We start from the raw sequence: 25951 nt of genomic DNA, 5'->3' as shown, positions 1-25951 counted from the left end.
CATTTAGAGGGAAAATATTTAGGATACCTTTTTTTTGTACTTACATTTTCAGAAGTGCATTTGCTCCTGAAAGGACATGAATACCATGGGAAGGGTTCAGTCACTTCTAGTTACTCAGGTTTATCAACATGGTCCACACAATTGTGAGAAACCTGTTGACTGTGTTTCATCATAAACCTGAAGGAAAGGGAAGTGTATGTAGCTCACCCTTCCCCTGTGTGCACCAGCTCTTGGGGGAGGACTGGGGCAGGTCCAGCCCCTGCGGGTTGCATTTTCCAGGCTCCCACAGCTGCTAGCTTCCTACTGGGTTCAGCCAGTGTGAGAGATTGGGGGGAAGTAAGGAAGGAGGGAGAAGCCAGGATATCTCTCTTTTTCCTTTACCGAGTAGGGCAGTAGCTCCAAGTCCTCCATGGTTTTGGCTCCCATAGGACAGGCCCCTGAACTTTAGTTATACCCCCTCTCATTTCTTTTCTGCTCTGTTCTGTTCTCCTCCACAGTGCCAGGGGTGCTAGGAGCTTCTTGCTGTTCCTAATCTCTGGGTTACAGCACCCATTCTCAGTTGGCTTAATAGTTCTTTATCACCCGTGTAACAGTTGCCTGCATTAAATTTCCTGGTTAAATATTCAGTGATTTCTGTTTTTCTGGTTGGACCCTGGCCAATAATACACGAAGCCTCTAACCACAATGGCCAGTTTATACCCTATAGTAAAGAGACACAAAGAAGCTTCTTTGTGACAGATTTCTGTTTCTGTAACCTTTACTAAAAACACAGACTTGTTTTCTTACCAGGCAAGTGTTTCTTGTTAAGTTTTTGCTTTAAAACAGTGATTGTAATTTACATGTGGATTTAATTGGCGGCAGACTGGACTACTTGCTCAGATTTTTATTTGCTACTGATAGATGTTATTCCTTTTAATTCTCTTAATGACTGATCTGATCATATACTTATTTGATTTAAATGCTTGATCTTTATTGTCACCTTATTTTGTTTTATAAAGATGCCATTGACTATGTAAACTGTTTGTTTGACATTTAAAAATGATTTAACTGCTGACATCTGCAAAATGTGCACCTCTTCAATAAGTAAAATTCTCATAAGGCATTGATTGAGATCATGAGAAGAATTAAACTGGGAAACATCCTGAATGATGTCTGGGCTCAGCAAAATCATTTGAGATGGTTTCCCAGTCCTTTATATATAATGTGTGACAGCTCAATGAACCTACTGCTCTTTTGGCTCTGTACGGTGGAGGGAAAAAACCCACAACAAATGACTTCCTTTCACTTTGTTGGAAACATCTTTGCAGAGAACAGAGGGAGTAAGTAAATGTTAAGTCAGAGGCCAGCAAGCACATGGCCCCAGATGTTTGTGACTGCAGCAGGAAGGGAGAGGACTCATTTTGTAGGACTTTGGAAGGTGTTGAATGTTTTCTCTAAAGAGATTAAACAAGGAAACACTGCCATTTTCCTCTTACATGACACTTCTGAATCTCGATAACATTTTAATATAACATTAAAGTATTATTGTGTTGACTCATTTTATGTATCGACAGTCTGTACTCCTGTCAGATGCTGGCTTAATATATAATGTCCCTATTATAAACCTCAAAATCCAGAACAGAAACTTTTGAAATCCAGAATAGACATTTTGTTTTTGAAAACTTCTTGAGATAAATGACAGCCTTTGCCTGACCTGGTATCCTAAGATGGTTGGCCTTTCCAATGGCCATTTTTTATTTTATCTGCTAATGAGTATTACTGAGCCTCTGACTAACTCTGAAAAGCATTTTGGTGAATTATAATTAGGGCTGTGATTTACTGAGTATGAACACTGACAGGCCATTCCTTAGCCCTATAATTGATGTAGAAGCAGAGAAAAGCACCCTGATGATCAGTATTTCCTGTATGAGGAGCAGGGGGAAAGTGGGAGTCAAAGTAGATTATTTTTTTAGCCATTTCTGCATTTTACTTTTATTAAAAATGGCAGGGAAATCCACCAAAGTTTGGATGAGAGGTCCCTTATCCACATCCCATTCTGATATTCAGTATATTAAAGCATCATCCATCACATCTGTTCACTGGTGTTAAATGATTCATTATAGTCAGTGAACCACAAAATAGTCTAGGTAGAGGGACAGAATTCAGAACTATGGACCAGACGCACAGGCCATGTAACTGAATATTCCTAGAAGGGCAAAACCTGGTTCTGTGTATTCATTGGATTTATTAGAAGTTTGGATATGTTTATCTAGTACCTGCATTCCTGAACCTTCTGGAGGAAAGAACAGAACGGTCTAACATGTAAATAAGAAAACTAAATCCAGATAGGCCTGCAAATACATAAAGACTTCATTCTTAAACGGAAACTGGTTATTGAGACTCCTACTTCTTTTCTTTGTATCTTTTCTTTTCCATACTGTTATTGCACATGGATTTTTGGCTTTGCACTTGCTTTATTTTAGTTTCTTTTGAATATTTTTTTCTATAAGATGGCAACTGTGTGTGTGTGTGTGTGTGTGTGTGTGTATTCCATCATATTTCAAGATAAAAATGGGTCTGGAAGCTGTGTTTTTTGCAAAGCCATTCAGCAGTCTCTAGTTGTTTCATGGGTTCCTGGATGTAAGGACACCCTAAGTTTCAGTACTTAATCTTTTGTGCTCATTATACTCTTTCTTGCAGAATTTATATAATAATTATACATAATATTATTTATGTAATACTTTATAACACAGTAGACAATTCTCCTCTTCAAATAATTTCTTCTCTCAGTATCTGTGTTGCCTTACCCTCCTTTTTCCCATCTCCCTGACCATTCCTTCTTGGCCTCCTTTGTCAGCTCCCTTGCCGCTGTACAACCTCTAAACGCTGCAGTTCCTAAAAGGCTTGTTCTTGAACCCTTTTTTTTCCTACACTTCCTCTATCCTGCCACAGGCCCCTTGCACACATTGTTCGTCCTCCTTGGAACTCCCTTTCCTCCCACCTCCTCTCCTGTCTAATTCTTCCTCCTCCTTTTTCTTCTCTACTCCTGTCCATGGACTCCATGTGCTGGACCATGTGCTTTTCTCCAGATACACCCTGTGCTTTCCCACCTCTCTTCTTTTTTTAAAAAAATTTATTTATTTTAGGCTGTGTTGAGTCTTCGTTGCTGCGTGCAGGCTTTCTCTAGTTACAGTGAGCGGGGGCTACTCTTCTTTGTGGTGCGCGGGCTTCTCACTGCGGTGGCTTCTCTTATTGCGGAGCCTAAGCTCTAGGTGCACAGGCTTCAGTAGTAGTGGCTCACGGGCTCTAGAGCACAGGCTCAGAAGTTGTGGCACACAGGCTTAGTTGCTCCGTGGCACGTGGGATCTTCCCGGACCAGGGCTCGAACCCGTGTCCCCTGCATAGGCAGGCAGATTCTCAACCACTGTGCCACCAGGGAAGCCCCCACCTCTCTTCTTTATACTTTTTGCTCACTCTGTTTTTTGCTGTCTGATAGCCAAATTCTGTTTTTCATTGCCCAGCAAAAATGCCATGTTAATTCATGAAGCTTTCTTTTAATCACCAAAGATTTTTTAAAATTCAGAATAGTTGATATATTTCCGTACCACTCACAGCCCTGTTCACATTTACCTCCTGTTACTATTTGTGTATATGTATTATATCCTCTGTTAGACTGTAAACTTCCCAAGGGTAAGGATCTTATCTTCAACTTAATTGTATCTCCTATAGAATGTAGCATAGCATTTTATATGTAGCAGTTACACAGTAAATATGTACTAGGCTAAATTAAAATAATCACTAAATCAAGCAAAGAGAAATATTTACATTATAGCTTGCTGAGACTCCTTATTCACATTTCAAAAGAAATGAGAAACTTGGCATCTCCGGGATTACTGCCCTTGGCCTGTAAAGGCTGTTATTTGTGCACAGATATGAAACGCTGAGTGAACTTCATATCAGACTGTCTGAGAAAGCAGGCTACTTGAGTGGTATAGGAAATATCAAACATTTCTGTTACTTCGCCTTTCCAGGCTAAAAAAGGGAGATAGCTTCTATTGCTTTGAGTTTCTTGTTGATGGTTTTCTGCTCTGCTTACTAATTAGGGTTATTTACCTTGTTTAAAAAGACCCATCCAAACGTTCCTTCTCTCCTTTGAATTGTAGTTGGATATTAATTCACTGCTGCCGGATACATTGGTAAAGATTTCTGAAATTGCAGGGAAGTGTTTCTTTAATCCCTCAAGTTGGTTAAGTACTTTATTGTAATAGAGATAATAATCTCCTAGTTGGTAGAAAAGATGAAATGGTTACTGGGGATGTTTTCTCTTGCTGCAATATTATTATATTAGGAAATACTCTGTCCAGTTTTTTAATCCTTTACACATGCTGCAGGATCCTTAGGAAATAAGTTGATGGCACCGCGTTTCATGTCTTTCATAAGGCATTGAGCAATGCTCAGGTCACTGTGATTCAGTTAGTGGCCTTGAGCCTTTATGGGCAAGCCTTGAAAGTAGTTTTCATTATTACTGCACGCACACACATTCGTAACTATGAGAATGCTTGGATGAGGCCACGACGATGGCAGACCTGCAGTCTTACAATATCTTGACCATTCAGCACAAACTGCTGAACAGCCAGCTAGCAAGCAGTTTCAGGGGACAAGTGAGAGTGAGCCTTTAGGCCATGACTGCACATCTCCTTGGTTTGTTCCTCCACACAGATCGTAAGTGTCTATTTTGATCTGCTCAGCAACTTAAGTTCCCTAATGACTTCATGCTTTTATTTTCCTCTGCTTTTTTTTTATGAAGAATGTTTATTTTTTTGTTTATGAGGTAGTCTCAAGTTGCAAACCACCTTGGAAACTATAACATTATTAACGCATTTCCTCTTCCTATAGCATTTATGATGTTGCTTGCCGACCATTATTGTTAAGTATTCATGGCTCTGTAGAGTGCTGAGTAACTTAGAGACTATTCAGATTCAGCTAAGGGCAGAAGATAGGTAGCAATGATTTTCCATTCTAAAAGGACTTTATGAAATTAAGATGAGAGCTGGTCTTTTCTAATTTGACCTGTGATTAGAAGACGGAGTGTCCCTGGCTCATTATTTTTCATTGTGTGACATTTCACTGTTTGACATTTATCCTGAGTGGAATTAGGGGAGGGAATAGAAGATCTACTTTCTATGACTGTATCAGGAAAGGCAGTTTTGAAATATCCAAATGACCCCTGAATTGTGGGGGGAAAATAAAAAGCAGCAACAGCTTAGTGTTTGAAATTCCAAAAGGAACATTTAGCTATAATTCTAAGCATTTTAGAAATTTTATTTCTTGTCAAATGTCAATAAGTATTATGCAGACTTTCTAAATGTAGACTTTTGAAGTCAGTGTTTTGCATCTCATCTTTCCTTCCCATCCACCCCCTTACAAGAAAAATGGCTTTTGTGCATAGGGACCACGAGGCTTTTGATCCATAACACATACTTACAAGCACACAAGAGCATACATTCTCTCTAACAAGCATCACTCAAATCAAGGAAAATAAATTTATTGTCTTATGTTCTAGCAAGTCACCAGTTAATAAATCACATTGAGCAGTTTTTGGATACTAACGAAACACTGTATTTTATGAAGAGCATGGACTGTATCAGAGTCTTCCGGGAAGAAGCCATTCAGGTAATGCTATCCTGTGTCCTCTTCCTAACCAGTTGGTCACCATCACAGCGGGGAGACATACAGCACCCCACAAATAAGCCTAGGCTTTGGAAATACTCATCCTTACTGTGAAGAGCAGCGTATGCCAAGGAAGTAGAGATGACTAACTCATTTTGCTATTGGTGTAATTTCTGAGGAGGAATAAAGATGTGTGGGTGAGTGGGATCTTTTATCCCTGGGAGTTAGCTTTTTATTACACTCTGTAGCTCTGGCTTTATGATTTCTATTTAGGGAGCCAATGAAATTTCTATTGTATTGTATTATATTTGGCTAACTATTTTAGGGAAATGGATGGAAAAAATATAGTTGTGTAATTATTGAGAAGGATTTGATGAAGACAGAAGTAGGGATCTGAATGCCAGGAAAAAAAGAACACTGAAAATGAATAACTCAGCACTCCTGTCCCACCTTTTGTGAGGTTTTCTCTTTGTTTTAGCAGGAATATTAGAAAACGCATCTAAAAATCTTCCAAATTATTTCTAGGCTTTTATACATAAACTGTAGACGAGAGTGAGTAAGTTGAAATTAGAAAGTATATTTTTAAAGTAGGCACGGTTGTAGTGTACATTAGTTTGTATGTGGGTGCTTATTACGTATTTGCTGAGTAAATGAACAAATTACTTCTTGAATTGTTTAGGTAGTTACAAAGAATGATAAGAAAATGAGAAAATTGTTCAAATTAAAATGGGATAAAAGATTCAGAGGTAGATAATCCAAATTCCCTACAGATAAAAAAACAAAATTTTGGCAAAGTAGAGTCAGTATAAGACTAAGGATGACTCAGTCAGGTGGAGAAAGATTTGCTTAGATGAAAAGGTAGTGAAAATGGTTTTTTAGCACCTCTACCCCATGCCCCGCCCCCAGGCTGGATGGAGTATCTGATAACGCTTCTGTGCACTGTTGCCACCACATGTCCTTTAGAGTACCAGGTCATTGGAGTCCAAAAAAGAGAGAGAGAGAAGGAGATGGAGGAGGATCCAGAGAGACTTTAGAGACATATCAGTCCATCTTAATGACCTTTTTAAACTAAAAATGTAAAAAGAAAGTAAGTTGGGAAAATGTGACTGGTTATTTGCTCCTGTTATTAATTTTTTGTGAATATTTTAATAAGTCTCTATATTTTAGATATTGCATACTGAAATATTTATAGATGAGCTAATGTGATTGAAATTTGCTTCAAAACAATCCAAGGGTTGTGGGAGAAGTTGAGGGTTATCAATGAAACAAGATTGGCCGACGTAACAGTTATGGAAGCTGGGTGATGGGTACACAAGCATCCCACTAAATTACTCTGTCTTTGTTTGACTCTGTCTGTATTAAAACTTAAAAACCAAAGTACCAGGCCACCAAAAAAACTGTGTGGCTATGGAAATTTCTGCGCCTTCAACAGATGGAAAGATTTCTTCTGGCTCCCAGCAAATGAAGGTGAAATTTGAAATGCCAGTTTCCCATTTACCAAAGAAGAACATTTTATATATTTTTAATAAATATCGTGGATTCTTGTATATGTGTTGCTTTGGTCTGGGGATGAAGTACGTTTCTGTATGAGCTCTGACCTGCCACCTCCTCTACCTCCACATGCTACCACAGTTTTCAGAAGAGCAGCACTTTAACAGTTTCCTGAAAGCCCTTCGAGAGAAAGTGGAAGTTAAACAATTAAATCATTTCTGGGAGATTGTCATCCAGGGTAAGGTGTCATTTATCTTTTTATCCAAATATTTATGCTATTTTTTTCTAAGTATAAATTCTAAATATAAATTATATTGTGTGATGTGTTATATGAGGACCTGATAACTTTCCATGTGGATTTGGGAAACGCTCAGGATTCAGTGAACTAAAAATTTTGCTTAATAAGCATAAATACAAAGTGATAAATAATAAGTAAACATATAAGTTCCATCTTAAACTCGTTATGCAGCGTGACCCTTTCAGAGATTACGCCTTTCTGTTTGATGAGTAAAGAAACTGTGCAGGCAGACATTGTCCCCTTTCTGCGATTCTTAGACCTGTCAGTCCTGCTGGATCCACAGCACTTTCACTGACCTCCCCCACATTTTCCCCTCCTCCACCTTTCATTGCCATGTTCTTTGGCTTTCCATATCAGCTGACCAGCATCTTCATGCACCAAAGCCATTCAGTTCCTCACTTACAGTGACCAATGCAAATTACTCGTAGAAAGAGGGCAAATCTTTCAATTTTAGGCTTGATGTTTGATTTGTCATGTCCTTTGCCCATTTTCTTTAACCTGACTTGATTTTCTTTCAGAACCCAAATATAAGAGGTTACCTATTAAAAGTACATATTATGAAAACAATGATATTGCAAAGTACGAAACTTTGTACTTGAAGTAGAGCCCCCCAAATTAGTTTCAACCTGTCTTTCTATGCAAATTCTGTATAAAAGGAGTTGCATTCCTATCTATCCAGCTTCTAACAGGCAGCTTTTCATCACTCAGGCAAGCATTTCTCTGACAGTTAATTTTTCAGCCCTTTAACTTCTACACTCGGGAGCAAAAGCTATTAGAATAGGTGGTGAGTGGGGCTTATTCAAATCGCTTTTGTGTCCCTGCTGCCGACCCAATAGATGAAAGCGATTGGTTTTGGTATTTATTGAATGCCTCTAACATACTGCTTGCTGAAAAGAAACTTGTAGGACACACACAAGATACATATTTTCTAAGAGCCTATAACCTATTGAGAGAATACACATGACCTGTGCCATTTCTAGGTGCAAATGGATGTTAAATGCATGTGCTTTTCTGAAAGCGTTTCATGCATCAGCCATTTGAGGCAGAAGAAAATCTTAGGAAAAAGAGAAAACTAAAGGGTAAATTTTCTATCCTTGATTTGCTCTCACTGAGCTAAACTCGATGTACTGTGCTAAATGATAGACAAGGCCATTCATTGTAAGAGCATGTTTCCTCCTGACCTTAGCTCTCTTGCCATTCCATCAATAGCCAGTAACACTACTAGAAGTCAAAATTTTACTGCACATTCCCGTATTTGGTACCTCATGGGTTGGGACCAAAGTATAGTCATTCAGTTTTCACTTATTTACTGAGCTCCTGCTATGTACTACATTGAGAGGAATATAAAGATGAATAAAGCATAGTCCCTGCCCTAGAGAAAAGTGTAATCTGTTAGGAGGGATAAAATATGTACGAATAGTTATACGGGATACGATATGATGAGAGCCATTTCAAGGGGATAAACAAACTGATCTGAGAGTTCTAAAGGGGAGAGTCAATCAAGAAAGACTGCACACAGCTGGTAGCATTTGCGATGTGCCCTTCATTTTATATAAGCAAAAATAGGAGAAAGGGTAATGTAAGATGGGAGGAGCAATGTGAGTTGAGTGCCTTTAATAAAGTTTTATATTTCTTATAGAGAAGAGCACCTTTATAGTTCTAAAAATCTCCAGTGCAAAGATGTGAGGAGGTGTGGTGGAAAGGAAGGTGGGATTGGGATTGATTCTTTGTACTTGAATTTTACTCTGTGAATTACTTTCTAGATGGAATTACTCTGATCACCAAAGATGAAGCCTCTGGAAGCTCTGTTACTGCTGAGGAAGCCAAAAAGGTATTGAGGGGTAGCTCCCTGTCTTTAGATGAATTATTGCAGTGGATATTATTTTCTTGATGCCCATTCTTTCTTTTTTGTTTTTTAAGTTTCATTCATTCATTCATTTATGGCTGCGTTGGGTCTTCATTGCTGCGTGCAGGCTTTCTCTAGTTGCAGCGAGCAGGGGCTACTCTTCGTTGCAGAGCACGGGCTCTAGGTGTGTGGGCTTCAGTAGCTGTGGCTCACGGGCTCTAGAGCACAGGCTCAGTAGTTGTGGCACATGGGCTTAGTTGCTCCACAGCATGTGGGATCTTCCCGGACCAGGGCTCAAACCCGTGTCCCCTGCATTGGTAGGCAGATTCTTAACCACTGCGCCACCAGGGAAGTCCTGATGCCCATTCTTTCTTGAAGAAGTAAAATTCTAAGGGTAACTAGATTAGTGTTTCTAGAACTCAGTACCTCTAGAGTTCCTGGTCCATAGTATAAACCACGCTTAGTCTAGACCCTGGTTAAGGCTAGGAAATCTATCCAGCCCAGTGATTCCCAGCCAGGCCACCTGTTAGTCACCTGGGGAGCTATTTTAAAAGAAAAATTACTGATGACAGGTACCTCTCTCTCTCCCCTGAGGTTCTGTTGGTCTGAGATGTGTTTTGGGCATGATTTTGAGTTTTTAAAGCCCCTCAGATGATTGTGATGTGCAACAAGGTAGAACAGTAGTGGTATTCTAACATAAGGCATATCTAGGTCTTTACAGTAGAGCACCCCATGTATGCAGACGCCATGATCTTCATATTGACACAAATGGTCAATATGCTTGGTGTCTTCCTGCTTGATGTATGAGCATTGAATCTGATTTCAGTTATGAGTCAAAAACATATAGCTATTTAGCTCAGTAGTCCTTCATTATACCTCAGATTTGTGGTGAAAGTTTAATGAAATTAAGTTGAGTAGCTCAAAAGTATATGGTTTGTAACATTCAGTGTCACTTCCAGTCACTGGTTGACCCAGCCCTGCTAGTACCACACCTGGCATCTGTCAGTTATGTGCTAAGCCTGTGCTGTTTGCTAGGCACTGTGCTCGATGATAAGACAGCACTCCGCCCTCTAGAAACTCAAACAGCTGGTTATAAGGTAGTAGAAGGAAAAACTGGAGACTCAAAAGTTAACTGCCAAGCTAAGGGAGAGCTTGGTCTGGGACTGGTGGACAGTAATCTAAGGAAATGGCAGAAACAAGGCTGGAGATGTTCATCTATGGCCAAATTCAGGCCAAATTTTAAATACCTTGAATTTTCAGCTCAATAAATGCACTTGGAAAAAACCATAATATTGTTTGGCAGAGGAGTTAGAGTATACAAGAATTTTTATTAAGCACTTTGCCTGGCAAAAGCATTTTGTTAAAGAACAGATATGGCCCCCGCTTTCAGGAAGTAAGATCCCAGAATTTAAAAAGCATACTCCATGTTGTCTCCTTAGATAAGCTGCCCATGGCCCTGGATCCTGGGATAGGAAGAGCCTGGGCGAACAGAGGCCAAGCCCTCTGCACTGTTAACCACAGTCCCCACGAGAGTTAACGTCCAGTGAGGCATACATCATAGTAGATGAATATTTATGAAGTACGATTACGCAGAGGCCTTTTTTGCTTAATTTTAAACTTCATAGTAAGCATCAGTTAATGAAGGTTTCCAGATGCTTGAGGTGCTTAAGTAGCAGCAGCCATTTTCAGAGAAAGGATGTGAGGGATTCTGCCTCCTCGCCACGACCAGCTTGGGATTAGAAGGCCACGTGGACTGCTATATAAGAGTAGAAAACATCACTTGTCTTGTTAAATGTCTTTTGGCGAGATGGGCTGATGTTAGGGCCTAGTTAAAGTGAAGCTATCCATCCTCATGCTTCAAAGGGAAATAATTGAATTTTTTTTTTTTTTTTTTTTTTTTTGCGGTACGCGGGCCTCTCACTGTTGTGGCCTCTCCCATTGTGGAGCACAGGCTCCGGATGCGCAGGCTCAGCGGCCATGGCTCACGGGCCCAGCCGCTCTGCAGCATGTGGGATCTTCCCGGACCGGGGCACGAACCCGTGTCCCCTGCATCGGCAGGCGGACCCTCAGCCACTGCGCCACCAGGGAAGCCCCAATAATTGAATTTTTAAACCAGGATTTAAAAAAAAAAAAAAAAAAGCATACTCCAAGGTGCTGATTATTGTCTCAGAAAGGGTTCAGTGGTGTCTGTACCCCCTTCTGCCACAGTCAGGACTGAGTGCCTTGGGCTTCAGAGTGCCACTTAAGTGGTTCTATTTCTGTTTGTTATTTTATACAATGGCATGATAATCTTTCCCCCTTGAACTAGGATGCATCATTCAGGACTCTCCAGAGAGACAGAACCAATAGAATGCGTGTGTGTCTGGTGTCTGTGTGTATGTATGTATGGGGGTGGTGGGGACTGATTTATTTTAAGGAATTGGCTCACACAATTGTTGGGGCTGGCAAACTTGAAATTTGTAGAGCAGGCCAGCAAGTTGGAAATTCAGGCAGGATTTCTCTATTACAGTCCAGAGACAGAATTCCTTCAACTGATTGGATGAGGCCTACCAACATTACCAAGGGTAACCTTTACTTAAAGTCAGCTGATTGTAAATTTTAGTCGCATTTACAAAATACCTGTACAGAAACCTCTAGACTAGTGTTTGACACAGCAGCTGGTCACCATAGTGTAGCCAAGTTGACACATAAAATCACATAGGGTGAAAGCTTATCAATCAGTTTTTGTTAAACAGGTAAAATAAGTCAAGGCAAATAATTTTAGTCATTGCATTAAAAAAAAAACCTATCATCCAGGTGAGAGTTGAGTACACATTACAGTTTTGGGAGAAAAAGGTAGTCTTTCCTCCCAGCAGTACCTCTTAACCAAAGGTGTCACAGCTAAGTGACTCCAGAAAATCAGAAAAGAAAGAAATCTAGGAAGGGATAGTGTGCTGCTTGCAAGTGTCTGGGGCTTAGTCTTTGTTGCAAATGCAGTATCATCTTTGGAATTTAAGGGCACAGAGCCTAACCATCATGAATTGTAATGTCTGGTAATGAAGCTGCAGAGAGGAGTTTCAGTTAAGACTAGATATGGGCTGGTGTCCTTACATGATTCTAGTATCAACAGAACTGATTTCAGTTGGTTGCGGTTTAAGACAACTCTGAAAACATCACCATGTTTGAATAGGAAGAAAACATGGTAAACAGCAGAGTGGAGCCCATTGTTGTGATTCACGCTCAGCGCACACTCTGTCCTGTCTGACTTGCAGTTATGCCTTTGTGTCTGCTTCAGTATCACATGAATCCTTCATTTTTTTTTTCAGAATGAAAACTTAATCCTTTATATTAAAAATATTTTTAAATGGCACCCGTTGATTTTTGGAGAGAAATGTGGAAGGAAAAGTGTACATACAGATGATAATGGGGAGAATTAGTGAGATTCTGGCTCAAGGAAGTTGATTCCTTGTGGTTTTAATAGGAGAGACATGCTTCAGCTTTTTCTCTTAGGTAAGTTATGGAAGTGTAATCACTTTTGGCCATACACTAAAATATTCATTTACATTTTCTTCAGAGCAAGTGTTTTTATTTATTTATTTAAATTTATTTATTTATTTTTTGTTTTTTTGGCTGTGTTGGGTCTCCGTTGCTGCACACGGGCTTTCTCTAGTTGCGGCAAGTGGGGGCTACTCTTCATTGCGGTACATGGGCTTCTTACTGCAGTGGCTTCTCTTGTTGCAGAGCACAGGCTCTAGGCGTGTGGGCTTCAGTAGTTGTGGCACGCGGGCTTAGTAGTTGTGGCTCACGGGCTCTAGAGCGCAGGCTCAGTAGTTGTGGCACAGGGGCTTAGTTGCCCCGCAGCATGTGGGATCTTCCCGGACCAGCACTCGAACCCGTGTCCCCTGCATTGGCAGACGAATTCTTAACCACTGCGCCACCAGGGAAGTCCCAAAGCAAGTGTTAAGTTTGGCCACTTACCAAATAATCACTTAAGGAAACTTGGCTATAATCAGAGATTGGAGAACAGTCCTCATAGTCCATTAAAATTCTTTCAAGATATTTACCATAAGTTATTTAAAGTTAGCAGCTGTCACATTATTGCTATTAAATGTTGATGATTTGAAAGGAAATAATTATTCAGGATGTCCATTTTAAATGAAAGTTAAATCATAACTTTACACTTGTACGTCTTAAGGAGAGCTGTTTCCCTCCAGTGTATTCTAGAAATATGTGGATTTTATGATTCTTTGAGAAACATAGGTACTCCAGCCTTGCTGCAGAAATAGAAAGTTCTTTCATGACATAAGCGTAGACAGTCACTTTTCTTTTCAATAACTGATACCTCTGTTTCATTTCAAAGCCTAGACATAAATATTACCCCTCTTTTTCATTCATGCTTATTGTCATTATAACCTGTGAATTCTTTCATTTAACTTTTCTGTTTCTAGTTTTTATTGTTAGACATGCCATCAATGTTTGATGTTTGATGAGGTCTTTTATATTTTTTCCTCCAGCTTTATTTTATTTATTTATATTTATTGAGTTAACATTGGTTTATAACATTATGTAAATTTCTGTGTACAACATTATATTTTGACTTCTGTATACACTACAGCATGCTCACCACCAAAAGTTTAGTGTCCATTCATCCCCATACAGTTGACCTCCTCTACCCATTTCGCCCTCCCCTCATGCCTTCCCTTTTGGTAACCACCACTCTATTCTCTGTATCTGTGTGTTTGTTTTTGTTTAGTTTGGTTTGTTCATTTATTTTGTTTCGTTTTGGTTTTATATTCCACATATGAGTGAAATCATATACTATTTGTCTTTCTCTATCTGACTTATTTCTCTTAGCGTAATACTCTCAAGGTCCATCATTCAAAAAGATATATACACTTCTTTGTTCACCGCAGCATTATTTACAATAACCAAGATATGGAAAAAACCTAAGTGCCCATTGTTGATGAATGGATAAAGATGTGGTATACATATACAATGGAATACTCCTTAGCCGTAAAAAGATGGAAATCCTGCCATTTGCGACAACATGGATGGGCCTTCGTAGCGCCTGTGCACCCTTCCCTCCGTCAGCTCATTTCACAGGGCGTGGCTCTGTGGTGGGTAGGAGGTGTGCCTGTTTATCCTGGCACATTCCAGGAGCATCTGAGAACCACAGTCAGTGAGAGACCTGGACTTGTGAAAGGTCGAGATAAGCTGATTCTTCACTTGAAGTTTATCTTCTTTATTAAAAAAAATGTTTCTTTCAAGTTTTTCCTACTAACCTGTGTTAGGGATAGAACAGTGGTTCTCAGCCAAGGTTGATTTTGTTCCCCAGGAGTCATTGCCATTGTCCAGAGATTCTGGGTGGTTACAGCAGGCGGCGTGCTACTGCCTCCTAGTGGGTGCAGGCCCCCACAACAAAGGATGCTGCTTCTGAGAAGCCCTGGGCTAAAAGAATTTAAACAAGTCAGAGCCTTCACTAAGGCAGAAGATACTGGCTTAAGTTGTGTAGAATTTTATTCAGCTGGAATGAATCCTCATGATCTCCTAGCTGAGTTTTTATTTCTTAAAACTGAAAGCTTACAAGGAAGCCTGATAGATAAAACAGAGAAAGGTGATGCTTCTCACTTGATGGGCAGTGGGAGTGGCAAATTGGGGTTACCCATGCCCACGGGACTTGGAAGAACCCTCAGGACCTCAAGGAACAGAACCTGAAAAATACTGATCTAGTCCAAACTCCTTATTTTATATATGAAGAAACTTAGGGCTGAGACGTAAAATGATGTGTCTGAGATCTCATAGTAAGTCACTGGCCAGGAATCCAGTTGTTGGACTGACCCCCAGTCCTCCATTCTTTTTACTCCATATTAAGAGCACAGAGGGGAAAGAGGATTTCTTCCCATGGCTTTGGAATATTGTTTCTCACGGGATTCCAGGATGCTGAGCTATGTCTAAACAATCATTTGATACAAAATCTATGGGGGAGAAAGCATCATTTTAGCACTTGTTTTCCTTATAGCTGCCTAATCTAGCCTGCTTTTTTGTTGTTGACATTTATTGATTTTTCCATCGTAGCATCACAGATGCTCAATGCTTAGTGATCTGGTCATTTTCTAGATGCAGTCTAGAGATGTGAAGTTGACTTTCTCGGTGTCTCACAACAAGTTCATGGCTAGCTGAACTGCCTAGAGCCCAGACCCTGGATTCCCACTATAGTCATCTCCATGCCTTAGAATGCCACCAGCCGCATGTACATAAAGAAAAGAGGCTCATGCTCCCTCTTTCAAAAGAGATCTCCAAAACCTTGTGAAGGTTTATAAGATAAAATTTAGGAATCATTTCTTGAGAACAGTTTTCTCTCACTGCCGGCCGCTCTTGGACCCCATGACACTTTTCTTTGCTCTTTTCCACTTTCCTTTTCTGCCTTAAATCTCTAGTGTAATTGTTCTGGATGTTAGTATGAGAAAAGCGATAATTAAAATATCACAGTGTTACCTTATATTTGTTTAGAGCTTGATACTTTTAAGATACAATTAAAACTTTTTTTTGAGGTGGAACATACAGTAAATGCACAAATCTTAAATGTGTACACTGATAAATTCTTACATGCTCATATATCGGAGTACCCACCACCCAGATCAAAATAAAGAGCATTTCCAACTCCTCAGAAGGCTCCCTGATGACATCTGTCACTTGAGAGTCATTTTGCCTGGCTTAACCTTCACATAATTGGAATCATGCCTTTTATGATTCATCCATGATGTTAAAATTGTTCATTCTTTATTATAGCTAGGTAGTATTCGCTTTTATGGCTGTACCACAATTTATTCATCCATTCTCCTAATGATGGACATTTGATTGTTTCCAAACTTTGGGAATTGTGAATAAAAATGCTGTGAGTATTCTTATACCTGTCATTCGGTAGACATGTTTTGGGTGTATTCCTAGGAATTGGAACATAAAATCTACAGTACCACAAAGCATTTTTGTATACTTTATTTTACCTGAGAAGCAATACAACCCCATGAAATAGATAGGGTCAGTAGTAGTATTCCCATCTTATTTTTGAGGAAGACTAGTTATAGAGAGGCCAGGCGGCTTGCCCAGGGTTACTGAGGAACGGGCAGTGCTTAGGTTATGGTTCTTTCCTCCACACTAGTTTGCAGGATTTCTCTGCTGCACTGTATTGCCTTTATAGCATGAAAATAGCATTAATGAAACCTAAGTGTGTGTCATTTTAGACAAAATTCATGCAAGCAGATTTTCTTTCTTCCTGATGCTTTTGTGTATCTGGATTATGGGTGATTCTTTGGAATCACCTGATGGTGTTGGAATAAGCCCGGTGGAAGCCATGTGTTTTCAATTTGGGGATTGGTAAGGGTCTGAGGACAAGCTGATTTTTAGTTTTTAGTCTTATGGAGGAATAGGACTGGAAGCTTCTCTATAGAGGTTATTGATGCCGTTTCTCTGCTTGTGGCCAGGATTGTATTTCGGTGTACCTGAGAAGTAGTAGTTTATCCATTTCATAAAGATCTCCAAGTAAGGAGGTTCTTTCTTGGTAACCCCAAGTAAATGATGGTGGTTTGAGGATGGAGGACTGTGTCACACAACGGTTCTTTCTGTTTATTCTCTGCTTTTTCAGCATATTGCAGAGAGAAAGAACAAAAGAAAAGTCAAGAGTTGACGTGTGACCCTTTCGGCTGCGTTCAGAGAACCTGTTGCTTTTATTGAGAAAACAGGCCAGTCGTTGAATTCTCTGCTTTACCTCTAGCTTCCCTGTCACTGCACAGCCTGGAAATTACTTGTAGTTAAAAACCCTGATGGTAAGGAGTGATATGATATGTGTAAGAGATCAGCCTTGCCTGGGGCTTTGGGGAGGCTAGTGGATGGCAGCCCAGCTCTTAGCTGTAATTCGCTTGAGCAGGAATGTGACGCAGACCTGCCAGGAAATCAGTTGCAGATGTTCAGCACTTGATGGAAATGGGAGTTTGTTTGCTGCCGTTCCTTTCTTCCTAGGAGCTTGGCCTCACCTCAGAGACATGCCATTTGTGTTGAATTGTATATACCATGGTCGTACTGTGCAGACAGCCCTATCTTCATTTATCCTGTAATTGCAGTGCGAAAGGGGCTTTTGCAGGTGAGGAGGGAATGGGAATTAGAGCTTTTAGAGGCTGCGTGCCAAAAAACATTAGGAATTTTCTAGATTCATCAATAAATACCTACCATGTATCAGGTTTCTAAGGGATGATAAAAGACATAGTGGACTACAGAAACACTGAGACCATGGAGCTTGTGTTTGAAGGTGCCGGTTGTTTGTAGCCCCCCAGAGGCGTATGGTAAGACACAGCTCTACCTTTTATTCACTTCTTACCAGCTGGATAAGTCTTTGTCCTTTGCGCTGGTATTCTTGCTGCAGGGAAAACCATGTGGGGATTAATGATCGTGAGTAGGAGAGGAGAGGAATAAAATAAAAAATATTTTTTTAATATTGATAATAATTAGAATCATAAGTAAAGATTAATTTGGGCATCTAAGAGCAGGGTTTAAGCTTTAGATGTAAACCATATGCAAATACAGTATGAATTTCTTATTCATGTATCTCTATGTGGCCCTCAGATATCTTTATTAAAAATCAACCAGAATAAATAGAATTAATGATATGGATGCTGCGTTACAGTTCTGTTCCAGGCTGTGTGCCCACTGCTAGCATTTTCTGTCCCCTAAACTGTAGATGCCCAGCGCCGAACACAGTCCAGTTCAGGGTCAACAGAGGGCTATGGAAAGATTTGTAAATGTCCTTAGAAGAAGAAAAATTCCTTAATCTCTCAATCAAAATTGAAGTTAATGAATGATGAGATGGTTTTGACTGAGGAGGAAAAATTCCAGGAGGGATGTTGAGTCAAAAACAAACTGTCAGGGACTTCCCTGGTGGTGCAGTGGTTAAGAATCCGCCTGCCAATGCAGGGGACACGGGTTCGAGCCCTGGGCCAGGAAGATCCCACATGCCACGGAGCAACTAAGCCCGTGCGCCATATCTACTGAGCCTGTGCTCTAGAGCCTGAGAGCCACAACTACTGAAGCCCACGCACCTAGAGCCTGTGCTCCACAACAAAAGAAGCCAGCGCAATGAGAAGCCCGTGCACCACAACGAAGAGTAGCCCCCGTTCGCTGCAGCTAGAGAAAGCCTGCGCACAGCAGTGAAGGCCCAACACAGCCAAAAATAAATTAATTAATTTTAAAAAAACCAAAAAAACCTGTCATGGCCATGTCCAAGGTGCTAACAAGGCCTATTTACAGATCTTAGGTTTCCGAGGCCTCCATTATGTCCACTGTACCGTAGAAATCACAGGGATATATAGGGAAAGCGGTTCTTGCCGTGCTTTCATGTCGAGAAAGTGAGGAAAGTGCGTACGAGTACACCTTTCCTTCTTGGGTGGAGCTACTACAGGAGCAAGTGGGCCGAAAGCCTCGCTCACTGCCTGCAGGCTCCGTGCACACTGACCCTGAGGGATGCTTGCCGGGAGAGGCGTGCCTCGCCTCCCACCTCCCCTTTTAAAAACACTCACTCCTGCAGCCTTGTCTCTGCCACCATGTTATGTACTTGTGCTACAAGAAGATCAACTCTGGTGTGAGGATGGATAAGTGGTTCATAGAAACTAGCTCTTAGATGCAGTTACCACACACCTTAAAGGATAAGAGTCCCCACTGCTATCTCTTGGAGGGACAGGATGGAGGGCAGGAATGTTCAGATAGTCTTCAAGGGCACTCACTACCCTTTTAACATCTGAGTTGCATTCCTAGATGCTTGCAAACTTCAATTCAGGGCCCTTGCTTTTCTACGTAGCTGCCTTTTAGAAGTTCCAAGTCTACAACACTGATGCTAAGCAGAAGTGTACACTAGAAGTTTTCTCATCCACCTTCCTGTTTTCAAACAATTTCTAACAGAAATTTAAAGATTGCCAGGAAAAGAATTGAACAATCTCCCAAGCTCACCCATTTTTGTGTTTCACATCTCTAAAAGAAGTCCTTCCTTTTACCTTTTTTGTCCTCAGTGAAACTGAGGAATAGATGGTTATAATCTTTAAGTCCAGACACTTGATTCTTAATGCTCTCTTCAAAAGAGGCAGAGACATACCTGTTTGGGGTGTTTGGTTCTCTTCTGAACCCTCAGGAGCCCACGTGCCCCCTGTGGAAGCAGAAATGGGAATATCTGCTGTCCTCTGTGCCTGATGTAGGACCCTCCGCGTGCTCGCTGCCTTGGCGAGCCGTGTCATTTCCTCCCTCTCGTCAAGAACTTTCTCTGTGACTAGTTAGTGCACTATTCAACCTCACAATTGGTCCTCTCATCCAGAGCCAAATGAAGGAGCGTACGTCAAGATGGTGTTTCTTTGGGGCCATTTGCATGCGTTCCTCCATTAAAGGAGGCAAAAACGTCCTTTTGGTGTTGTGCCTGACTTCTATTCACAGTTTCTGGCCCCCAAAGAAAATCCAGATGAAGACACAGCAGCTGTATGTGAGGAAGGTGGTGACGTGGATGATTTGGTAAGTACTTTTAATATATAGCAGTTCTAATGTTCTAATGCTTGAACTTGCCTAAGCTGTAAATACAGCCACAAAGCCTGCTTATCATAGACTTGCTTCTTATTTTCTTTTTCTCTTTTTTTTTAAATAGATCTTTATTGGAATATAATTGCTTCACAATACCGTGCTAGTTTCTGTTGTACACCAAAGTGAATCAGCCATAAGCATGCACATGCCACCATATCCCCTCCCTCTTGAGCCTCCCTCCCATCCTCCCTATCCCACCCCTCTAGGTCATTGCAAAGCACCGAGCTGATCTCCCTGTGCTATGCGGCTGCTTCCCACTAGCTATCTACTTTACATTCGGTAGTGTATACATGTCGATGCTACTCTCACTTCGCCCCAGCTTCCGCCTCCCACCCCATGTCCTCAAGTCCATTCTCTATATCTACATCTTTATTCCTGCCCTGCAACTAGGTTCATCAGTACCTTTTTTTTTTTTTTTTTTTTTTACATTCCGTATATATGCATTAGAATGCAGTATTTGTTTTTGTCTTTCTGACTTACTTCACTCTGTATGATAGACTCTAGGTCCACCCACCTCACTACAAATAACTCAGTTTCATTTCTTTTTATGGTTGAGTAATATTCCATTGTATATATGTGCCACATCTTTATCCATTCATCTGTCGATGGACATTTAGGTTGCTTCCATGTCCTGGCTGCTGTAAATAGTACTGCAGTGAACATTGTGGTACATGTCTCTTTTTGAATTATGGTTTTCTCAGGGTATATGCCCAGTAGTGGGATCACTGGGTCATGTGGTAGTTCTATTTTTAGTTTTTTAAGGAACCTCCATACTATTTTCCATAGTGGTTGTATCAATTTACATTCCCACCAACAGTGCAGGAGGGTTCCCTTTTCACCACACCCTTTCCAGCATTTATTGTTTCTAGATTTTTTGATAATAGACATTCTGATGGGCGTGAGGTGATACCTCACTGTAGTTTTGATTTGCATTTCTTTAATAATTAATGATGTTGAACATCTTTTCATGCGCCTCTTGGCCATCTGTATGTCTTCCTTGGTGAAATGTCTATTTAGGTCTTCCACCCAGTTTTTAACTGGATTGTTTGTTTTTTTGTTATTGAGCTCTATGAGCTGTTTGTATACTTCGTAGATTAATCCTTTGTCTGTTGTTTCACTTGCAAATATTTTCTCCTATTCTGAGGGTTGTCTTTTTGTCTTGTTTATGGCTTCCTTTGCTGTGCAAAAGCTTTGAAGTCTAATTAAGTCCCATTTGTTTATTTTTGTTTTTATTTCCGTTGCTGTAGGAGGTGGGTCGAAAAGGATCTTCCTGTGGTTTATGTCAAAGAGTGTTTTTTCTGTGTTTCCCTTTAAGAGTTTTATAGTGTCTGGTCTTACATTTAGGTCTTTAATCTATTTAGAGTTTATTTTTGTGTATGGTGTTAGGGAGTGTTCTAATTTCATTTTTTTACATGTAGCTGTCCACTTTTCCCAGCACCATTTATTGAACAGGCTGTCTTTTCTCCATTGTATGTTCTTGCCTCCTTTGTTGTAAATTAAGTGATCATATGTGCATGGGTTTATCTCTGGGCTTTCTATCCTGTACCATTGATCTATATTTCTGTTTTTGTGCCAGTACCATACTGTCTTGATTACTGTAACTTTGTGGTATAGTTTGAAGTCGGGGAGCCTGATTCCTCTGACGCCGTTTTTCTTTCTCAAGATTGCTTTGGCTGTTCAGGGTCTTTTGTGTTTCCATACGAATTGTAAAATTTTTTGTTCTAATTCTGTGAAGGATGCCATTAGTAGTTTGATAGGGATTGCGTTGAATCTGTAGAGTGCTTTGGGTAGTATAGTCATTTTCACAGTATTGATTCTTCCAATCCAAGAACATGGTATATTTCTCCATCTGTTTATGTCATCTTTGATTTCTTTCATCAGTGTTTTATAGTTTTCTGAGTACAAGTGTTTTAGGCAGGTTTATTCCTAGGTATTTTATTCTTTTTGTTGCAGTGGTAAATGGGATTGTTTCCTTAATTTCTCTTTCTGATTTTTCGTTGTTGGTGTATAGGAATGCCAGAGATTTCTGTGCATTAACTTGGTATCCTGCAACCTTATCAAATTCATTGATTAGTTCTAGTAGTTTTCTGGTGGCATCTTTAGGATTTTCGATGTATAGTATCATGTCATCAGCAAACAGTGACAGTTTTACTACTTCTTTTCCAATTTGTATTCCTTTTTCTCCTTTTTCTCTCTGATTGCCGTGGCTAGGACTTCCAAAACTATGTTGAGTAAGAGTGGTGGGAGTGGACATCCCTGTCTTGTACCTGTTCTTAGTGGAAACGCTTTCAGTTTTTCAGCATTGAGTATGATGCTTGCTGTGGGTTTGTCATATATGGCCTTTATTATGTTGAGGTAGTTTCCCTCTATGCCTATTTTCTGGAGAGTTTTTATCATAGATGTGTGTTGAATTTTGTCAAAAGCTTTTTCTGCATCTATTGAGATGATCATATGGTTTTCATTCCTTAATTTGTTAATATGGTATATCACATTGATTAATTTGCATATATTGAAGAATCCTTGCATCCTTGGGATAAATCCCACTTGGTCATGGTGTATGATCCTTTTAATACGTTGTTGAATTCTGTTTGCTAGTATTTTGTTGAGAATTTTTGCATCTATGTTCATCAGTGATATTGGTCTATAATTTTCTTTTTTTGTGATACCTTTGTCTGGTGTTGGTATCAGGGTGATGGTGGCTTCGTAGAATGAATTTGAGAGTGTTTCTCCCTCTGCAATTTTTTGGAAGAGTTTGAGAAGGATAGGTGTTAGCTCTTCTCTAAATATTTGATAGAATTTGCCTGTGAAGCCATCTGGTCCTGGACTTTTGTTTGTTGGAAGATTTTAAATTATGGTTTCAATTTCATTACTTGGGATAGGTCTGTTTATATTTTCTAGTTTGTCGTCGTTCAGTCTTGGAAAATTGTACCTTTCCAAGGATTTGTCCATTTCTTTGTGTGTACATTTTATTGGCATATAGCTGTTTGTAGTAGTCTCTTATAATCCTTTGTATTTCTGCAGTGTCAGTTTTGATTTCTCCTTTTTTGTTTCTAATTTTATTGATTTACGTCCTCTCCCTTTTTTTCTTGATGAGTCTGCCTAAGGGTTTATCAGTTTTGTTTATCTTCTCAAAGAGCCGCTTTTAGTTTTATTGATCTTTGCTATTGTTTTCTTCATTTCTATTTCATTTATTTCTGCTCTGATTTTTGTGATTTCTTTCCTTCTACTGACTTTGGGTTTTCTTTGCTCTTCTTTCTCTAGTTGTTTTAAGTGTAGGGTTAGATTGTTTATTTGAGATTTTTCTTGTTTCTTGAGGTGAGATTGAATTGCTATAAACTTCCCTCTTAGAACTGCTTTTGCTGTGCCCCATAGGTTTTGGGTCATCGTATTTTCATTGTCATTTGTTTCTATATATTTTTTAATTTCTTCTTTGATCTCTTCAGTGACCTCTTGGTTATTTAGTAGGGCATTGTTTAGCCTCCATGTATTTTGTGTTTTTTACATTTTTTTTCCTGTAATTGATTTCCAGTCTCATAGCGTTGTGTTCAAAAAAGAAACTTGATACGATTTCATTTTTCTTAAATTTTCTGAGGCTTGATTTGTGACCCAAGATGTGATCTATCCTGGAGTATGTTCCGTGTGCACTTGAGAAGAAAGTGTATTCTGCCACTTTCGGGTGGAATGTTCTATAAATATCAATTAGATCTATCTGGTCTATTGTGTCATTTAAAGCTTGTGTTTCCTTATTTATTTTCTGTTTGGATAATCTGTCCATTGATGTAAGTGGTGTGTTAAAGTTCCCTACTATGATTGTGTTACTGTCGATTTCTCCTTTCATGGTTGTTAGCATTTGCCTTATGTACTGAGGTGCTCCTATGTTGGGTGTATAAACATTTATAATTGTTATATCTTCTTCTTGAATTGATCCTTTGATCATTATGTAGTGTCCTTCCTTATCTCTTGTAACAGTCTTTATTTTAAAGTCTATTTTATCAGATATGAGTATTGCTAGTCCAGCTTTCTTTTGATTTCCATTTGCATGGAATATCTTTTTCCGTCCCTTCACCTTCAGTCTATATGTGTCCCTAGGTCTGAAGTGGGTCCTGTAGACAGCATATATGTGGGTCTTTTTTTTGTATCCATTCAGCCAGTCTGTGTCTTTTGGTTGGGGCATTTAATCCATTTACATTCAAGGTTATTATCAATATGTATGTTCCTATTACCATTTTCTTAATTCATTTGGGTTTGTTTTTGCGGGTCTTTTTCTTTTCTTGTGTTTCCCGCCTAGATAAGTTTCTTTAGCATTTGTTGTAAAGCTGGTTTGATGGTGCTGAATTCTCTTAGCTTTTGCTTGTCTGAGAAGCTTTTGATTTCTCCATCAAATCTGAAGGAGATCCTTGCTGGGTAGAGTAATCTGTGTTGTAGGTTTTTCTCTTTCATCACTTTAAGTATATCCTACTCTGGCCTGCAGAGTTTCTGCTGAAAAATCAGCTGGTAACCTTATGGGAATTCCTTTGTATGTTACTTTTTGTTTTTCCCTTGATGCTTTTAATATTTTTTCTATGAATTTAATTTTTGTTAGTTTGATTAATATGTGTCTTGGTGTGTTTTTCCTAGGGTTTATCCTATATGGGACTCTCTGTTCTTCCTGAACTTAGGTGACTGTTTCCTTTCCCATTAGGGAAGTTTTCAACTATAATCTCTTCAAATATTTTCTCAGACCCTTTCTTTTTCTTTTCTTCTTCTGGGACCCCTGTAATTCGAATGTTGGTGTGTTTAGTGTTGTCCCAGAGGTCTCTGAGATTGTCTTCAATTCTTTTTCATTCTTTTTTCTTTATTCTGCTCCTCAGCAGTTATTTCCACCGTTTTGTTTTCCAGCTCACATATTTGTGTTTTAATTTCTAACATACCAGCAACTCTCTACACTATTATTTATTGCCATTATACTTGTAATCAGATAAGTAATTTCATAATGGATGTTCCTGTGCTCTATGGTTTTTTAAGTTTATTGTTCATTCAGTTTAATCCTGTCATTGAAGGACTAAAAAAGAGCTGGGAAGGCTATTCCTGTAGCAGCAAAATGTCATAATTTACTGAAATTGCTCTCAACCAAAATAAGCAATACAATGTACGATTTGTGTGGGTTGACAAATAAAAACAGCTTTTAAAAAGCCTAATTCTTAAATGTTCTCAGTTAACTTTATGTAAACAGAATAGGCTGATAGGTATTTGGGGACTTCTGGACCTTATCACACTGTGTCTGGATGCCTGGGACGCTGTGTAGAGTATTGGCTTTTGTATCCATCTTTCATGTGTGGAAACTTCCTGCCTTTAAGCCTCACATGACAGCAGTCCAGTAAAAACTTTCAGCCGTTTTGTGGAGAAGTTCTTAGGATTGAAATGAAGAGGTACTTAGAATTTAACTCCTAAATTTAACTCCTAATTTAGTTAGCAGTGAGTAAGTGTGCAAGTCCATGCATGCCACCAGTGAAGAGAACCATTGTCACTATGGTTCTCTCCCCAGAGAACCAGTGTTCTGGAGTTGGCCTGCTTCCTCTCTAAATTTGTTGTTCCTGTTTACAGCTGGACTTGATATAGCTCATGGATGTGTGGGGAATCTACCAGAGTTTCTATCACTGTGGTGCTGAGAGTTCTGTACAGAACAACCTAGAGGAGGTCATTCGAGTAGAACCGGAAGATCTGGAGATGGTCCCTGCAGATTATATAGAAGTGAATCACCTAATTCCCTGTGGAATGAATACAAACGTATATAAGGGATAATTTAGACCCCATAAAGAGTTAAAGAGTTAATAAAGAGTCATTATTTTCTGATCGGTGTATTCTTTCTTTTGTGGTCTTATTGATCTCAGTGTATTACACACGTGCTTTGAAGTTCCTGGAAAATGGATTTCATCCCGATCTGGTATATTGTTGAGGATTGCAGGCCTCATGAAATTATCTCGTGTAGAATGATGGCATGGTCACTGGTGAGTTTGTCAATACTCCCCGTGAGGTCTAGTCCATTGTCTGATCCTCTTACAGCATCACAGCTTATTCTGATCAAATGGTGGCATTAGTTT

The 25951-nt window shown here is 39.6% G+C and overlaps 1 protein-coding gene across 2 annotated transcripts in view; it reads left to right on the top strand.

Annotated features, from left to right (window-relative positions):
* XRCC5 (X-ray repair cross complementing 5) overlaps positions 1-25703 on the top strand; it is a 97943-nt gene extending 72240 nt beyond the window's left edge. The window contains exons 17-21 of one of the 2 annotated variants that reach the window (XM_022567633.3): positions 5543-5652; positions 7282-7378; positions 9202-9269; positions 19731-19805; positions 25455-25703. In XM_022567633.3, coding sequence (XP_022423341.2) covers positions 5543-5652; positions 7282-7378; positions 9202-9269; positions 19731-19805; positions 25455-25469 — 365 coding nt within the window. In that variant the 3' untranslated portion in view covers positions 25470-25703. The other variant, XM_089916398.1, reaches the window with a different exon arrangement.
* The last annotated feature ends 248 nt before the right edge of the window (positions 25704-25951 follow it).

This window comes from Delphinapterus leucas, chromosome 8, assembly GCF_059928025.1.
Source record: "Delphinapterus leucas isolate spDelLeu-1000000601 "Yukka" chromosome 8, BTC_Dleu_Yukka2, whole genome shotgun sequence".
Taxonomy (NCBI): domain Eukaryota; kingdom Metazoa; phylum Chordata; class Mammalia; order Artiodactyla; family Monodontidae; genus Delphinapterus; species Delphinapterus leucas.
This window is presented reverse-complemented; position numbering and strand designations above follow the sequence as displayed.